The 18,736-nt window shown below is 46.6% G+C and overlaps 2 protein-coding genes and 1 non-coding gene across 5 annotated transcripts in view; all 3 read right to left on the reverse strand.

Annotated features, from left to right (window-relative positions):
• Positions 1-601: 601 nt before the first annotated feature.
• Positions 602-5,589, reverse strand: RPL31 (ribosomal protein L31). The gene is made up of 5 exons (XM_061155914.1): positions 5,473-5,589; positions 4,950-5,056; positions 2,134-2,259; positions 979-1,091; positions 602-672 (listed from the first exon to the last, which is right to left on the reverse strand). The coding sequence occupies exons 2-5, from the start codon at positions 5,054-5,056 to the stop codon at positions 641-643; spliced, it is 378 nt and encodes a 125-aa protein (XP_061011897.1). The 5' UTR covers positions 5,473-5,589; the 3' UTR covers positions 602-640.
• Positions 5,590-10,205: 4,616 nt separating this feature from the next.
• Positions 10,206-18,736, reverse strand: part of NPAS2 (neuronal PAS domain protein 2) — a 129,036-nt gene continuing 120,505 nt past the window's right edge. For all 3 annotated transcript variants that reach the window (XM_061155916.1, XM_061155918.1, XM_061155915.1), the window contains 2 exons: positions 14,387-14,549; positions 10,206-11,584 (listed from right to left, as the gene is read on the reverse strand). In XM_061155916.1, coding sequence (XP_061011899.1) covers positions 11,417-11,584; positions 14,387-14,549 — 331 coding nt within the window. In that variant the 3' untranslated portion in view covers positions 10,206-11,416. The remainder of the gene's footprint in view (positions 11,585-14,386; positions 14,550-18,736) is intronic.
• Positions 17,453-17,524, reverse strand: TRNAH-GUG (transfer RNA histidin (anticodon GUG)). The gene has a single exon. It is a non-coding gene; the product is annotated as a tRNA-His (tRNA).

Raw genomic sequence — 18,736 nt, forward strand, 5'->3', positions numbered from 1 at the left:
CTGTATCTTATTTCAGTGTCTAAGGTTTGGACTGTGCCAGTTTGGAACTACCAGGAGACCCCCCCACTGCCCCCACAATGATGTTCACAGCATGCACTCCAGGTAGCCTCCAACCCCACTACCATCATCAACAGGGTTTCAAAAGGGCACCTCTTTACGCCATTTAATCCACATCAGTGATGAAACATAATCCCTCCAACACCTTGGTTTCAGGCTTAATTTAACATAACATTTGTTAGTCCTTTTAAGAAAGGTTACCTATGTGGAAATGGCAACCCACTCCAGTATTCTTGCCTGGAAAATTCCACGGACAGAGGAGCCCGGTGGGGTCGCAAGGAGTCAGACAGGACTGAACAACTGAGCACAAACCATAAGTAAAAACACCACGTTAGATTACCAAATAATTGAGCTAAAAATGACAAACTACCTCTTTCATTAAATCTAAGACCCTCAAAAGCTACCAGTTTAGTCTCTTAAAACTCCTGGGAGAAGGGGCCCAGGCATGGCGGCTGGGAAATACTCTCCAGATGACCCTGTAACTGGGAAATGCTCTAAGATACACAAGCCTACTTTACCTCCAACTAGAAAAGGAAAATCAAGATGCGAAGGCAGTTCAGTAACTTTATTGGACCATCAGCAATTAGTTCTCGTCCACATTGACTGTCTGTAGATCTGCAAAAGAAGTGAGAGCCAATCACCTTCCACACCCACACCCCCCATCCCATGCTCACAGAAGAACCTTTTCTGCAAGGGCTTAGGCAGGTATTCTGAATGACCCTTCCAACCCAGATACAGACGTGTTCTGTATCCTTTTGCATTTTCCCACACCATAACACAACTTCAAAAAGGTTTACTGACTATGCCTCTTACGTACAACCCTACTGGAAGGATCCAGAGATACAAGTAAACAGTATTTGTTGAACAAATGAACTCAGGTTATAATAGGGCCAAGGTTTTAAAAAGTGAAGTAGACCTTACTTTTGAAGGTGGTGACGGGCACGTAGGTAACCAGAGTGTAGAGCTTGTTTGGCGAGTCTTCGTCTTCATTACGTTTTCTGGACAACCGCACACGGATCCGGTATGGGACATTCCTGAAAACCAGAAAACAGGTGTCTTGGGATGTGGAGGTGGAAATGGCAACCCAATACAATACTCCAGTATTCTTGCTTGGAGAATCCCATGGACAGAGGGGTCCATGGGATCTCAAGAAGTCTGAAATGACTGAGCATGCTTGGGATGTACCTGTCTCAGCTGGCAGCCCCCACTGCCACAGCAGTGACCTCAGCAGAAATGTCAGCCCCGTGTGTAATGTTGGCTACGGGAGCTATGTTAAATCCCAGGCAGCACTCGGCGAACACGCGCAAATGTTCAGTGTCCCGGCCTCCCACACGCAGTCCTCCTCCTGGCTCACCAACCTTCTCAGTTCATGGGACACCCCCCACCCCCAATCTCAAGAGAGCCCACAAACAGCTCCTTCATTAGACACTCCCCGCCATGACAGCCCACTGCAGGGCTAAAGCTCAAGTCCCTGTTGTTGCATCCAACCCCAATGTTAAAAGACCACCCAGATCAGACAGCGCCCCCACCCCGCTTGTCTCAAACCCTCCAGTCCCCGCCAGCACCACTCACCTGGCTGGTCCCACTTCTACCCTGGCCCCGTAACTGTCCTTTACAGCTACCCCCCAAATCTGCCTACAAGCAGGACTTCTCAGCCTGAGCACCGCTGAGACCTGGCTGCTCTGCGCACTGTATAACTGCTAGGAGTCTCTGGCCTGTAGCCACCCCCACGGTGGACACGGCCCTTCGGTCTAGAGAAAGCCAGACTCCACACTGTGACCTAAAGGTCTGTCTGCTGCCCACTCCATCCTCACTCTGTCCTCCAATCACACACACCGTCTACTCCACTTTAACCAGCCGCTGTTCCCAGGTCACGTCTGTTCTGTGTGTGATGCGCTGACCTGACCTGCACCCTGCTCACTCCTTCAGGCCTTAGTTCACACTAGGGTAAAGGGCTTCCCCGCAGATGCTACCCTACTCCCCAAGCCACGGCTACACGATTTTCTTCTTATACCTCCACGTGCATTAGCTGAGTGGAATGGTAAAATCTGTCTCACACACAGACACCTCGAGTACCTGATTCCTTTGGCCCAGACGGCTTTGTTGAGCCTGGTGTCGATGCGCACGTCCGGAGTTCCCATCTCCTTCATGGCAAACTTCCGGATTTCTTTGAGTGCCCTAGGGGCACGCTTCTTGAAACCCCTGAGATTCAAAAGTAAGTGAATGAAGTGAGTACAAAATTAAATGAAACACATAATACAGTGTGTTTTCATAAAACAAATCTCAACTAAACCTCTAACAACGCAGGAACAATTCTTCACCACTATGTCATGCCCGCCTATTACACAATGGTAATCTATGCACAATCTACTTTCAATAAGAACAAGGACTCTGTCTATGATCCTTAAAAGATGCTAATATATACACTGGTCAACACTCTCCTGATAAAGCAAAAACCCCCTCAAGCTCTGATACCATCTGCCAGAGAGAATATATAATCAAAGAATGTTAGAATATGCTTGAACACAAAGCACACGACACTGAAATAAACACACCATCAGCTTTCGGCAATCATTCAATGCGAATTTAAAGGCCCCTTATTAACTTGGTCTATGATAGAAGACAAAGGACTTGAAATGGACCAGTTTCCTCTCAAAAAACGAAGGCAACAGTTAGTGCTACGGATTTCTCAACACATGTCAGGCACTATTAACCTGTTGTTTAGATATGGATACATAAATTCCTTGAATTTCATGCTTTCAGTTAAAGACAAAATGTGAGAAAGCCGAACTCTGTTACTGGCTGAAATGGTTAAGCAGTTGGTTAAGTGAAGGCTATTCCAGTGGGGCAGAGACCCAAAGTTAAACAGACTGTGAATGTCAGTTACCATACCCACCCCCTCCCCGCTCTACCCATCAAACAAGCTCGTTTCACTTAAATATTTAACCATCCAGAAAAAAAGAGCTAGAGAGAAAGGAGAGGAATAAGGAAGGGGGCTGCATGTCAAAGCTAAGATGGCCACAGATACTGAAGTCAAGATCGAAAGATGAGGGCGCCTGTTTAGCTACCTGTGAGAAAAAGCATTATGGGGGTGGTAAGACTAAGTTCAAACTACTGCCCTGAATCATGTACTTGCCACCTATGATTAAGTAAGTGGTCAACCCGTGTAGAATCAGAACAGAACTCTGGCCTCTCAAGATGGCAACATGGGAAGCCAATGGAGGGCCTGGGAGCAGCCCAGGTGTTTGGGGTGGAGGAGAGAACCAGGAGCCCATCAAGGAAACAATTCTTCAATTGTTTCCTTGATGGCGGGACCAGTGTAGTCAGGCTGAGGAAGGCAGACCCAAGAGGACGTGCTCACTTGCCAACAAAAAGGGAAGGCTGCAGGGAAACTGGAAAGTGTGTGTGTGGGCAGTGTGGACACAAAGAGTTTGGTTCAGGGTTATGTAAAATTTGAAATGCCTATTAAAAAACACATGTATACATCTTAACAGCAGCTGGAAATATGAGGCCCTAAAACTAGTTGCTATTACCAAGCATAGTTAGAGAAGGGTTGAGTCCTGGACTCAATATTAAGAGGATGGGATGTGAGGAGAAACATAGATCAAGGAGCAGCAGCTGCAGAGGCAAGAAAAACACAAGAACGTGGAATCCTAGGGAGCAAAATGAAGAATAAACAAAGAACTGCCAATTGTTGCCCATCAAGAACTAAAAACGACCCATTCATTTAGTACTGTGAAGGTCTTCACTTAGGGCTTTTGTAACAAAAATGCAGGAAAAACTCATCCACCTGCGCTGGCTCACAGCCACTCTTCTAAGGTCTGGTTAACTGTGCGCCTGTAAAACATCAGCATATGACTTACCCTTCACCCTTTCCTCTGGATGCTCGCCTACCTCCTCCTAAGCTAGGCGGGCAGGATCTTTTGGTTCCCCGTTGAACCCGCAGAGCCCAAGACAGACTTATGTGCTCCCCACATGAGTCCCCCAGGCCCCAAACTGAAAGACTCCACAGACACAATCCTCCCTGGCTCACGCATGGTCAACAGCTGGCCCGAAGTGCCAGGCCCGGCGGGGTCGCTGCCACATGTAGGTCCCTCACAAAGTCAGCTGCCCAGATATAGGAGACCGACCAAGCCAGTCAAGAAATTTTTGCAGGGCAATGTTTGCTGTTAAAAGAACTCCAAACAGCAGCATTCAAGAAAAGCTGCAGTCTCCAGTATCACTGGTCAGCCCCATGCGCAAAAAAGGGAATAAAGGCACTACAACCAAGCCTCCAGAGACCAACACCAAGAACCGGGACATTGGAAATCACCCCCAATATTCCTGTGTATCGCCAATCCACAACCTCCAGGTGTCCTCCCAGCAAATAAGTCCACCGACACATCCTTTCATGGTCTCTACAACGGTTTCACTCCTGGCATTACGACTTTCCCAGTTTCAGTACCCATCTGTGTGGGTCAGGGAACTAAAGAAACCGTATCACAGCGTTCGTGTTCTTGGCAGGTCCGGCTTCAATTAACTAGTGAACTTGACTACAAAGACCTAGACACATCAGTGTCCACTCCTGCACAACCTTCAGGCCTGCCAGGGTTTTATTCAACGATAAAGCAACGAGTGGAATGGTTTAATCACTACCGTTATCTCCCCAAGCTGGCTCTCCCAGAAACCTTACTGTTCTATGTCCCGTTTCTAGGTATCAACCTCTGAGGCATTACCTTTTAAACCCTATAAACCTTAAACAGGGTCCATGGAAACAGACTTGAGCTTTCGCAGGATTAATGCCTAATTTCTGGCCTACCCGGCCTTCAGGCTAGACAGACTCAGGGACCACCAGACCGTGATTTCGGGAGCCCCCAACAGCAGGGCCAGCGGCAGGCCGCAGGAGTACTCACACTCCATGGATGCGCTTGTGAATGTTGATGGTGTATTCTCTTGTCACCACCTCGTTGATGGCGGACCGGCCCTTCTTCTTCTCGCCGCCCTTCTTTGCGGGAGCCATCTAAACAAACCCAGGCGACAAAGCAGCTCAGGGCGAGTGCGTCAAACCTAAGTCAAGGCCTCCCTCCCAGCCCGGCCTCACGCAGCCGCCCTCGGCACGGTTTCCGGGGACAGAAAGACCGGCCAGGTCCCTGAAGCCCCAGGTCTGGGTAGAGACAAGCCGGCTAGCCCGCGAGGCCCAAGTATCCATATTCCTTAGGTGCCTCCGCCCCGGAAACCCCTGCAGCTCGGGTTTCCCCAAGCCTGGCCTCTCTCCCTCTCAGGCTCCGGGAGCCCTTAAATGCAGCGTAGATTCCCGTGCGCTGGGGACGCAGGGTCCCAATTCAGCTCAGGACAGAGCCTGCAGTCCTGGTTAGCACAATCCAGGTAGAGGATGGCGCCAGATTCCTGCAGACGAGACTCAGCAGCCATACTCACCCTGCAGGGCCGAGGTTGGAAAGGAAGAGCGCGAGGGATTGTGGGAGAAGGAAAGTAGCCTCGCAAGTACAACTTCCGGGTTACCTGGCGGCGGGGGAAGGAAGAGGCGCTGCTGTGACGCAAGCAGCGCGCGCCGGGGGGGAAAGGCGTGAAGGCCTCTGGGGCGGGGCCTCGGGAGTCGCTCTCTCTCGCAGCTTCCTGTCGCCGGTCCCCGCCTCCTGCGCGGGAGCGAGGGTGGGAGGGGCTTGCGGTTCCCGTTTAAGTCTGCAGAGAAAACGGGATCCTGGTCCCCAGGTGGACGGGGGCAGGGTAGGGAGAGAAGACGCTCTTCTGTTTTCCCACTCGCTCAGTGATTCGGCCAGTATTGCCTGAACTTGTGCGGAGATGAGCTACGCGGCTGCCGGCCTGGAGGAAGCCGGGAGCCTTTTCTGGCGGCAGCGATCAGCTAGCTGCAGAGGTGCAGAGGGGCCTAGGCTAGGGGCGACGAGGGAGGCAGAGCAGAGGTTTACACAGGAAGCGTTTCGAAGTTAAAAGCGCCAGTTTGTAACTGACTATATGAAATGTCAATTTAGGAGACAGTAGTTGATTAAATCACCTTAGAAAGAGTAAAATACTATGTGCAGTCTATTATATTGGAGAAATCTATATGATTTCGTTACCTTAAATATGTTTTTAGCTCTATCAACAAAATGACCCAATAACAGCAATGGAAGCAGCGCTTTTATCCAACACCTGGTGTAAAATAGGTACCTTGAAAATGAAAAGGGAGGAACCTGAAGCCAGGAGGTTGACAGACTTCATGAGTTAACAGACTTCATGGCCAAGTCCCGGGTCCCCATGCCAAACCCACGGGTTCAGAACTCTGGACCTTCCGTCTGCTGATCAGAAACTTCATTCTCTTTTGGAGGGGCAAGGGCATGGTAAAATCTTTCAACCTAGGAAGGATGTAGAAATTTTGAGGGTTGAGTTACTGAAACCTTAGAAGAGTATGTTAAAACTGGAGCACTTATATGTATGGCTGAGTCCCTTTGCTGTCTGCCTGAAACTATCACAATACTTTTAATCGGCTCTACTCCAATATAAAATTAAGAGTTAAAAAAGGAAATAAAAATAATGAGACTCATAAAGAATTCTCCAATTAGGAAAGAAAAAAACAAAAACTGGAGCACTGAGGTGTTAGGATGAGCCTGGAGTAAAACACAAGTTAGCTCTGTGATAGTCATATTTTGCAACTAGTTTTGATGTAAAGATACACAGTTTTGTTGTATTTTGTGGGTCCTTGTACAACTTTTAAGAAATCTGTATCAGACAACACTTTAATAACAAGTGTTAATATCTAATCTCTTTTCATCACTGGGTAGATTTTTTTTTGTAAATTCCTAAATATTGATTTATTGTTTAAGTAGCATATGATTAATAAGGGAAATGTTGAAGTGAAAGTATTAGAGCCCGCCAGGCTCCTCTGTTCATGGGATTCTCCAGGCAAGAATACTGAGGTGGGTAGCCATTCCCTGCTCCAGAGCATCTGACAGGCAGATTCTTTACGGTCTGAGCCATCAGGAAAGCCCAATAAATTAGTAAATTGGACATTAAATGGTGTACAGTTAGTGGTGACTGTATCTTTCCATGTCCCAAATCCCCCTCTGACAGAAATGGACTTACCAGCATGGAGGATACAGTTTTTCAGTTGGTCTGGATGGGTGGGGTCATGGCTGCACTGAAAGAGATGGGGACATTGGGAGCGGCAGGTGGTTTTCAAGGATTAAACTACATTAAATTCAGGAACTTTTAAGTGTGTATAAAGTGGTTACCCAAGTTGGAGTATATATTTTAAGGCACGTATTATTTTACTGAATGCGCTGAGGGGTTACCCTGCTTCTCCTATAGCTAGACATTGGCTGGACAGACAAAAATCCTAAAGAAAAAAAGAAAAACAAAACAAATAAACAAAAAATCCTAAAGAAGGTTTTCCTTTTTTTTCTCTAATGAGTTTTTTCCCCTGGGAAAATAAAGGTGCTTCACAGATACCACAAGGCTGTGTATTTCAGCCATTCAGTCAACCATGTCATGCTTACAGAAGTATGCTGTTGTTTGTGCTACTGCACATAGGCATTGTATAAAGTTCATAAGTGTGTATCCAAAAAGCCATACATGCCATTACTCTGGAAGACCCAAATTAGTTGTTTGTCTCGGTTACTAATGGCTGACTTTATTTATTTATTTATTTATTTTTATTAGTTGGAGGCTAATTACTTCACAACATTTCAGTGGGTTTTGTCATACATTGATATGAGTCAGCCATAGAGTTACACGTATTCCCCATCCCGATCCCCTCTCCCACCTCCCTCTCCACCCGATTCCTCTGGGTCTTCCCAGTGCACCAGGCCCGAGCACTTGTCTCATGCATCCCACCTGGGCTGGTGATCTGTTTCACCATAGATAGTATACATGCTGTCCTTTCGAAACATCCCACCCTCACCTCCCACAGAGTTCAAAAGTCTGTTCTGTACTTCCGTGTCTCTTTTTCTGTTTTGCATATAGGGTTATCGTTACCATCTTTCTAAATTCCATATATATGTGTTAGTATGCTGTAATGTTCTTTATCTTTCTGGCTTACTTCACCCTGTATAATGGGCTCCAGTTTCATCCATCTCATTAGAACTGATTCAAAATTCTTTTTAACGGCTAAGTAATATTCCATGGTGTATATGTACCACAGCTTCCTTATCCATTCATCTGCTGATGGGCATCTAGGTTGCTTCCATGTCCTGGCTATTATAAACAATGCTGCGATGAACATTGGGGTGCACGTGTCTCTTTCAGATCTGGTTTCCTCAGTGTGTATGCCCAGAAGTGGGATTGCTGGGTCATATGGCAGTTCTCTTTCCAGTTTTTTAAGAAATCTCCACACTGTTTTCCATAGTGGCTGTACTAGTTTGCATTCCCACCAACAGTGTAAGAGGGTTCCCTTTTCTCCACACCCTCTCCAGCATTTATTGCTTGTAGACTTTTGGATAGCAGCCATCCTGACTGGCGTGTAATGGTACCTCATTGTGGTTTTGATTTGCATTTCTCTAATAATGAGTGATGTTGAGCATCTTTTCATGTGTTTGTTAGTAATGGCTGACTCTAAAACCTCCAGGCTTCACATAAAGTGAAGAGAGAAACTTAAGCAATTTTTTACCGAACACCCACATTTTACCAGATAATTTCCAGCCAGAGTCCAACATATCATGGCTTAGCATGATCTCACAGTTGACCAGTTCACCTTATTGCTGGTATAAACAAACAAAAAAACTAATTTAATGGACATTAGTTGCCGTTAGAGACAAGATATTACATTTTAGTGGATGTAGTTTAAAATATTCTAAAACTTGGTGTATTTCAGAATTCATATTTCAGTCACTTCTCATGAGCCAAGATTTTATAGTTTCTAAATAGAAAGGTCATGACAAGTTTGCAAAACAGTCTTTTAATCAGCACAATTAAATCAATCAGAAGTTTAAGGATTAAACTTCCCCTGACGTTATGTGGGTTTAAAGAAATTTACTCAACAAGAGTTTTCTGAGTTTACCCAGACTGTGAACATGTGTAAAGTTTAAGCAATACTAAATTAACTCAGCAGCATGACATAGTCCACCCTCTTCTAATGGCTTCCGGCTGGAAAATCCTACCAAAAATATGCTGTTTCCATTAAAAACTTGTTCTACTTAGAAGTGCAGTTCTGACAGCCAATTGAAATACAAATTCTTTTACAGAAAGATCAGATCTGGAAACCTTTGAATTTACCAAACAGTTAAATTACAAAACAGGTAATCTAGTGTTACATAGAATTTTTGTTTTAAAAAGAGGGTCCATTTTGGATTCCTTGAAAGAGTAAATGATCCTAAGATACGCAAAATATTTAGACTTACCTTTCCTTCAGGTAATTCATATCACAATTGTGTGAAGAATTAAAACTCCCATTGATGTATTTGCGTGGCAGCCTCTTAGGCCATTGAAAACTGATCCTGGCCAGAGAATGGAGAGGAGTTTTCTCTCTTTTACAGGGAAGCAGGTGGAAACACGGAGCTCCAGCGATGGAACAAGGAGAGGAACTTGGTTCTCTTGGGCCAGCGCTCTGCTGAGCATTGCCATCTCAGTGATTCTGTCTCAGTGTGCCAGGGCACCCTCACGCCAGCGTGCTGAAGCCTCATGGAAAAGGGGGTGCTGTCTGCTGTATCTCCCCTACCCACGTGATGTGTGCACAGGTCTCCCACACAGACACACAAACCCTGGGTGCATCACTGATACGTGAGAGCTGGCAAGCAAGAGGCCATGGAAGCCCAGCCCAGGTGAGCTTAATTATGGGCTGTACCTGCTTCTGTTGATAATGGCTTTGCCATCTCTATGGATTACCCATGTCTCTTAAGTTAGAGATGTTTCCAGGAACTTTTTCTGGTTTTGTCAGTTTGTTCTGCTATCATTTCTAAAAGAACCATTGATTTCTTCAGGCACAATCTTTAAAGATCAGGATCATGTGAGCTCAAAAAACCGAAGACCATTACCCAGATTGTTGGTTGCTCGCTCCCACCTTTTCTGCATTTTTGATTATCCTTAGAAACGTGTTGAAATTAAAAAAAAAAAAGTTTACTGATGAGAGGTATGAATGCATCAAAAACAAGGTACAGAAACTGCCTCAAAAGGAAATCGTACAAATTTGTTAATTTATTACAAAATGTCCACTCACGAAATACACAAGAAAACTTTTATCCTTTTATATTTTGGGAAAGGACTGGTGTCTCAGATACAAAATAATTTACACAGAATCCATACAATTTTATTTTATATAGAAATAGGTCCTTATTACAACGGCTGTACAATTCACTACACTTCGTCTTATAATTACATAAAATCTTCTCTTTAGAAACATCTCAACAAAACATACAAAAAAAGCAAAGTGCATTTTTGAAAAGGGAAATCCACTCCTGGGTGTCGGTCAGGAAAGATATGTAGAAAGCTGCGGCATCCTCACTCTGAGGGCCAGCATGTGGGGGAGGGGGGTTTCCTGGGGTCCTGCCTGGCTTGTAAGACCTTCCCCCCTTCACAGTCCTTGAGTCCTGTCAGAATCCCAGAACGTCACCTGCAGGATTGTACTTTGCGTTGAGTCCACCTTGGTAGTTGAAATCGCTGGAAGTCAACAGGAAACAGTCCAGTGTTACATTCAGGAGAAAAAAAAAAAAAAAAAGCCAATCACCAGAACGGTGTGGGGAGAAGAATCTCATTCCATTAGGGTTTTGGCGGGAGGGTGGGAGGTTGGGGGCTGCAGTCTGGTTAATAATGTCCAGCTTTGCTATCTGATTGGTGGGCTGTTTTTGTTACTGGGGTCTCCGCGTGAAGTCAGGAGACCTGATTTAAAAAAAAAAAAAAAGTGCCTAAGTTATCTCCTTGTGCAGCTGTGCAAATTAAGACAGAAACGATCATCTAAAAATAATGAGAAAAAAAATCATCTCTTCTCTCCTTCCAAGACATCGCTGACCGGGTGCTTCTCTGAGGAAAGAGGGTCAGGAGAGTAAAGGCCAATGAGCACGTGCGCATGTGGCGCAGAGACTGGTCCACGCTGGGGGGAGGGATGATCCAGCAGAGATGCTCCGTCTCTAAGCTGAACCGCGTGATGCACTGATGCGCTCGGCTGGGGACTGCGGTCCTCGGTCCGTCCGGGTATGGTTGTAGAGTGTGGCTGTGAAGCACAGGAAAAGGGGAAACAGGGCCAGCTTCCCTGCTCACTCATGTCCATGCTGGCCGCCGCCCTCGGACATGGTCACCACCCAGGAGCTCTGAAATGGATGCGGCGTGCATGGAAGTTGGGGTGTCCTTTACACTCTTCTCCCCAACTCCCTGGCCACCCGCCCCCTCGTCCGTCCATTGGTTAAAGCTGATGTGACCCAACTGAGGTGCCCGGCCACTACCGGGGCGGCTGCTGGAGGCCTGAGGACTCAGACAGGCTGCTGACCCTTCGGGCTGGGCGCGCGGGCCCCGGCGTTGGGTAGCCCAGGGTCCCTGGCTGTTGCGAGTAGGTGGAGAGAAGGAGGGAGTCCTGCTGCTCACTGTGCAGAGAGGTTGGCACCTGCACCTGGAAAGAAAGGAACCAGCTCCAGGGAAGGTTCTGGGATTCAGGGGCTCCTTCCCTAAATGGCTGGGGCAGTGATGTAGTCCTCCTCAGATTAAAGGATCCTCCTCCCCCAACTCGGAGAAGGCAATGGCACCCCACTCCAGTACTCTTGCCTGGAAAATCCCATGGAGGGAGGAGTCTGGTGGGCTGCAGTCCGTGGGGTCGCCAAGAGTCGGACACGACTGAGCGACTTCACTTTCACTTTTCACTTTCATGCATTGGAGAAGGAAATGGCAACCCACTCCTGTGTTCTTGCCTGGAGAATCCCTGGGACGGGGGAGCCTGGTGGGCTGCCATCTATGGGGTTGCACAGAGTCGGACACGACTGAAGTGACTTAGCAATAGCAGCTCCCCTGCCTGGGGACCTGGGGGAAAGGAAGCCCAGCTCTCAGGCCAGCACTAGGGGTTCCTCCTGGCCCAGTGGCCAGGGGCCTAGGCTGGAGGAAATGGTTTCTTGAACACATGCACAGGAGCCCCATGTAGCCTGTGTGATACTGGATGTTGGAACCTGACACCACATGTACATCATTGCCGGCACAGCATCGAAACAGGCCTGCAGTCCACATACTTTTCACTTGGTTCCTATTTCCAGAATCACTTCCAAATACTGCCATCTGCCAGGAAGCATCCTAATTTGAAGCTCAGAAACTCACTGGGTTTTTCCTGGTGCCTCAGCTGGTAAAGAGTCCACCTGCAGTGCAGGAGACCTGTGTTGGGAAGATCCCCTGGAGAAGGGCATGGTAACCCAGTCCAGCATCCTTGAAGCCTGGAAAATCCCATGGACAGAGGAGCCTGGGGTTGGGGCTACAGTCCACAGAGCCTCAAAGAGTCAGATACGACTGAACAACTGACACACTTCAGCTGGTCAAACACTAACCCTGGAATCTTCAGTCTCACCTCGCACTATTCCCAGCCATGAAATCTCCCCTCCAAGGAACCCAGTCCACCATTTCCAAAGCTGCGCAAGGCACATCTGCCGCTCTGCCTCGGCTCAGGCTGCCTCTGTTGTTGAAACGTTGTCCCCCTGACACCTCACACTCAGCCATCCACACTTGGAGTGTTTCCGTCCCCACTCCTCAGCCTTTTTTGACCTCGGCCTCCCGGCCCCACTGCTCCATTGGCGCTGACCCAGGCCTGGCAGCCCTCTGTGATGTCCCCTCTCCCCCTGTGCTCAAGGCCCCTGAGTGCTCCTTGAATCCTTAGCCCTGCATCTGGGTGGAACAGGCACCTGCAAGCACGCTGGTGGCTCCCGATGAAGGAACAGATGGACAGCCTCTAGCTCTCCCTCTGACTTCTCCCTGCCTTCTCCCCTCATCAATTTCTATCCCAGATCGCTCCAGGGTCCTGCAAGCTAACCAGGGAGCAAAGCTGAGGTTCAGCGTTAACTCCCACTAAGACGTGGTGTCAGGGAGATCTGAAAACTATGCCATAGCTGGTTTAGCCGCTTTGAAATTCAGTTACAATCTAGAACTCGAGGAGGACTCTGCATCTTGGTCACCCCACACATTCACCTATGGCTTGAAGGATGCCCAAGTGGGGCAAGTGGGGGCGGGGGAGCAAAAGCTACACTGTGCCTTGTGGTAGGGGCTTGAGGCTGGGGAGGAGGCCCCACTGGACACGGTCAACTGGGACAGGAAGGGGAACATGGGCATGTGTGGGAGGGAAGGCCAGACCCTGAGCAGATACTTCTGTCCGATCTGAACCCCCAGCCACTGGCTCACACCCCTTCCTTCCAGTGCATGTGGCACTTGCTTAAAGTAAGAAGTGACCACAAGATTACATATATACAATGGAATATTACTCAGCCATTAAAAAGAATGAAATAATGCCATTTGCAGCAACATGGATGGGCCTAGAGAGTGTCATACTGAGTGAAGTAAGTCAGAGAAGGAGAAATATTCTATGACATCTGTTATATGTGGAATCTAAAAAGAAATTATATAAATTAACTTATGTACAAAAAAGAAACAGACTCACAGATGTAAAAGAGAAGGAACTTATGGTCCCCAGGGGGGATGAAGGGAGAGAAGGGATAGTTAGGGAGTTAAGGATGAACATGTACACACGGCTGCATTTAAAATGGATATCCAACAAGGTCCTACTTTACAGCACAGGGAACTCTGCTCATTGTTAAGTGGCAGCCTGGAGGGGGTAGGAGTTGGGGAAGAATGGATATATGCATACGTATGGCTGAATCCCTTTGTGGCCCACCTGAAACCATCACAACATTGTTAATCAGCTATACTCAAACGTAAAATAAAACGTTAAAAAAAAAGAAGTGACCACAAAGAAATATGCCCCACATTTTCCTGGAAAGCCTCAAATTCATGCAATGTTATCTCATTCATTTAAAGGATGTTTGATGAATCTTTAAACTTGATATAATTTTCCACTTGTATGAGATACTGCATATAAACATACCAACAAGTCCAACAAACATGGCAATCAGTATCTGATTTTTGCTCTAAGAAAGTATAGACACCATAACAAAAATTACTTTTTAAAAAATGGACCTTCTTAGTGCATAACCACAAGAAGCAAAATAGCTGCTTCTGTTTCTCACATGTATATACATAGACTTTATCAACTTGGAGCATGATAAACTTTAGAAATGATAAATTTCAAATATGAATCTGTCTGAGGCTTATTTTGATACTGACGCCTAGAACCCCGTTGAAAGCCTGGAACAGAAGGAAGGGCCCATGAGGCCTGGGCTGGGGGCTCGGCCCTGCCTCCCCCTCCCCAGGCGCGGCCCAGCCCCACCTGGAGAAAGTGCGGAGGCTGTGGCTGGGCCTGTGCAGGCTTCAGGGGTGACGGCTGGGAGGTGGGGAAGCTGGGGTGCAGCCCCATCAGCAGGACAGGGGTGGAGGCGCCGCTGGTGGTATGCACGTCCGGGCTCTGAAACACGGCCTGGCTCTGCGGATACCTGTTTGGTGACACACAGAAGAAAGACCTTTACAAAAACTATCGACATGACATCAAGGACATGGGCGACAAGACGAAAAACAGATGGACTTCATCACAGCTAAAACTTTGTGAGCATCACTCTATCCATGCAGTGAAAACACTGCCAGAAACAAAAAAAAGCTGCCAGAAAACCTTTGCAAGTCCTATATCTAATAAGAGGTTGATATCCAGCTGTATATAAATACAGTTTCTACAACTCACCACCACAACAAATGCAAATAACCTGGTTAAAGAATGGGCAAAAGGCTTGAGTAGACATCCTGGAAAGAAAAGGTACAAAAGGCTAATAAGCACGTGAAAAGAGTCACTAGGGAAATGCAAATCAAAACCAAATGAGGACTTCCCTGATGGCACAGTGGATAAGAATCTGCCTGCCAATGCAGGAAACAAAGGTTCGGTCCCTGGTCGTACCACATGCCACACGGCAAACTAATCCCCACAAATGTTACCATGGCAAAACTGGGGGAGTCAACAGTGTTACCCAGCATACTGTTGGCATCATTGTAAACAAAGTTAAGGGCAAGATTCTTGCCAAGAGAATTAATGTGTGTACTGAGCATATTAAGCACTCTAAGAGCCGAGATAGGTTCCTGAAATGTGTGAAGGAAAATGATCAGAAAGAGGAGGAAGCCAAAGAGAAAGGGACTTGGGTTCAGTTGAAGCACCAGCCCTGCCCATCAACAGAAAATTGAACTAAAGATTTACTGAGCATGGCCTTGCCCATCAGAGCAAGACCCTGATTCCCCCACAGCCAGTCCCTCCCATCAGGAAGCTTCAACAAGCCTCTTAGTCTCATCCATCAGAGGGCAGACAGAATGAAAGCCACAATCACAGAAAACTAACCAAACTGATCACATGGATCACAGCCTTGTCTAACTCAATGAAACTATGAGCCATGCCATGTAGGGCCACCCAAGACAGATGGGTCATGGTGGAGAGTTCTGACAAAAAGTGGTCCACTGGAGAAGGGAATGGCAAACCACTTCAGTACTCTTGCCTTGAGAAACCCATGAACCCAGGATGAAAAGGCAAAAAGATGTGACACTGAAAGGTGAACTCTCCAGGTTGGTAGATGCCCAATATGCTACTGGAGAAGAGTAGAGAAATAACTCCAGAAAGAATGAAGAGACGAAGCCAAAGCAAAAACAACGCCCCATTATGGATATGACTGGTGATGGAAGTAAAGTCCAGTGCTGTGAAGAACAATATTGCATAGGAACCTGGAATGTTAGGTCCATGAATCAAGGCAAATTGGAAGTGGTCAAACAGGCGATGGCAAGAGTGAACATCAACATTTTAGGAATCAGTGAACGAAAATGGAATGAGCGAATTTAATTCAGATGACCATTATATCTACTACTGTGGGCAAGAATCCCTTTGAAGAAATGGAGTAGCCCTCATAGTCAACAAGAGAGTCTGAAATGCAGTACTTGGGTATAATATCAAAAATGACAGAATAATCTCTGTTTGTTTCCAAGGCAAACCATTCAGTATCACAATAATCCAAGCCTATGCCCCAATTGAAGAAAGTAGGGAAAACCACTAGACCATTCAGGTATGACCTAAATCAAATCCCTTATGACTATACAATGGAAGTGAGGAATAGATTTAAGGGACTAGATCTGATAGACAGAGTGCCTGATGAACTATGGACGGAGGTTTGTGACATTGTACAGGAGGCAGGGAGCAAGACCATCCCCAAGAAAAAGAAAAGCAAAAAAGGAAAATGGCTGTCTGAGGAGGCCTTACAAATAGCTGTGAAAAGAAGAGAAGTGAAAAGCAAAGGAGAAAAGGAAAGAGATACCCATTTGAATGCAGAGTTCCAGAGAATAGCAAGGAGAGATAAGAAAGCCTTCCTCAGTGATCAATGCAAAGAAATAGAGGAAAACAACAGAATGGGAAAGACTAGAGATCTTTTCAAGAAAATTAGAGATACTAAGGGAACATTTCATGTGAAGATGGGCTCAATAAAGGACAGAAATGGTAAGGACCTAACAGAGGCAGAAGATATTAAGAAGAGGTGGCAAGAATACACAGAAGAACTGTACAAAAAAGATCTTCATGACCCAGATAATCACGATGGTGTGATTGCTCACCTAGAGCCAGACATCCTGGAATGTGAAGTCAAGTGGGCCTTAGAAAGCATCACTACAAACAAAGCTAGTGGAAGTGATGGAATTCCAGTTGAGCTATTTCAAATCCTAAAGATGATGCTGTGAAAGTGCTGCACTCAATATGCCAGCAAATTTGGAAAACTCAGCAGTGGCCACGGGACTGGAAAAGATCAGTTTTCATTCCAATCCCAAAGAAAGGCAATGCCAAAGAATGCTCAAACTACTGCACAATTGCACTCATCTCACATGCTAGCAAAGTAATGCTCAAAATTCTCCAAGCCAGGCTTCAGCAATATGTGAACCATGAACTTTCAGACGTTCAAGCTGCATTTAGAAAAGGCAGAGGAACTGGAGATCAAATTGCCAACATCTGCAATGGATCATCGAAAAAGCAAGAGAATTCCAGAAAAATATCTATTTCATCTGGTAAAGAATCTGCCTGCAATGCGGGAGACTGGGTTCAATCCCTGGGTTGGAAGATCCTCTGGAGAAGGGAAAGGCTACTCATTCTAGTATTCTGGCCTAGAGAATTCCATGGACTGAGTGACTTTCACTTTCACTTTCTTCTTCATTGACTATGCTAAAGCCTTTGACTGTGTAAAGAAGTGTAAAGAAAAGAAAGTATAGTCGCTCAGTCGGTTCCGACTCTTTGCGACCCTGTGGACTGTAGCCCACCTGGCTCCTCTGTCCATGAGATTCTCCAAGCAAGAATACTGGAGTGGGTTGCCATTTCCTTCTCCAGGGGACCTTCCCAACCCAGGGATTGAACCTGGGTCTCCCGCATCACAGGCAGATGCTTTACCCTCTGAGCCACCAGGGAAGCCTGTGTGGATCACAGCAAACTGTGGAAGAGTATTCCCATTCTTAAAGAGATGGGAATACCAGACCACCTGACCTGCCTCCTGAGAAATCTGTATGCAGGTCAAGAAGCAACAGTTAGAACTGGATAAGAAATGATGGGCTGGTTCCAAATTGGGAAAGGAGTATGTCAAGGCTGTATATTGTCACCCTGCTTGTTTAATTTATATGCAGAGTACATCATGAGAAACCCTGGGCTGGATGGAGCACAAGCTGGAATCAAGATAGCCAGGAGAAATATCAATAACCTCAGATATGCAGATGACACCATCCTTATGGAAGAAAGCAAAGAGGAACTAAAGAGCCTCTTGATGAAGGTGAAAGAAGAGAGTGAAAAAGCTGGCTTAAAACTTAACATTCAGAAAACTAAGATCATGGCATCTGGTCACACCACTTCATGGCAAATAGATGGGGAAACAGTGGAAACAGTGACAGACTTTATTTTCTTGGGCCCCAAAATCAGTGCAGATGGTGATTGCAGCCATGAAATTAAAAGACGCTTACTCCTTGGAAGAAAAACTATGACCAACCTAGGCAGCATATTAAAAAGTAGAGACATTACTTTGCCAACAAAGGTCCATCTAGTCAAAGCTATGGTTTTTCCAGTAGTCATGTACAGATGTGAGAGTTGGACCATAAAGAAGGCTGAGCACCGAAGAATTGATGCTTTTGAACTGTGGTGTTGGAGAAGACCCTTGAGAATCCATTGGACTGCAAGGAGATCCAACCAGTCCATCCTAAAGGAAATCAGTGCTGATTATTCATTGGAAGGACTGATGCTGAAGCTGAAGCTCCAATATTTTGGCCACCTGATGTGAAGGGCTAACACATTGGAAAAGACCCTGATGCTGGGAAAGATTGAAGGCAGGAGGAGAAAGGGATGACAGAAGATGAGATGGTTGGATGGCATCACCGACTCAATGGACATGAGCTTGAGCAAGCTCCAGGAGTTGGTGATGGACAGGGAAGCCTGGCATGCTGCAGTCCATGGGGTCTCAAAGAGTCAGACATGACTGAGGGACTGAACTGAACTGAAGCCACTCCAGTGCACCACAACTCCGGAGCCTGTGTGCTGCCAACACTGAGCCTCATGCCCGTGAGCCCGCACGCTGCCAGGGCTCTGTGAGCCTAGCGCCTGTGCTCCGCCGCAGTGAGAAGCCCTTGAGAGTCCCTT

The sequence above is a fragment of the Dama dama genome, chromosome 11 (assembly GCF_033118175.1).
Source record: "Dama dama isolate Ldn47 chromosome 11, ASM3311817v1, whole genome shotgun sequence".
Taxonomy (NCBI): Eukaryota; Metazoa; Chordata; class Mammalia; order Artiodactyla; family Cervidae; genus Dama; species Dama dama.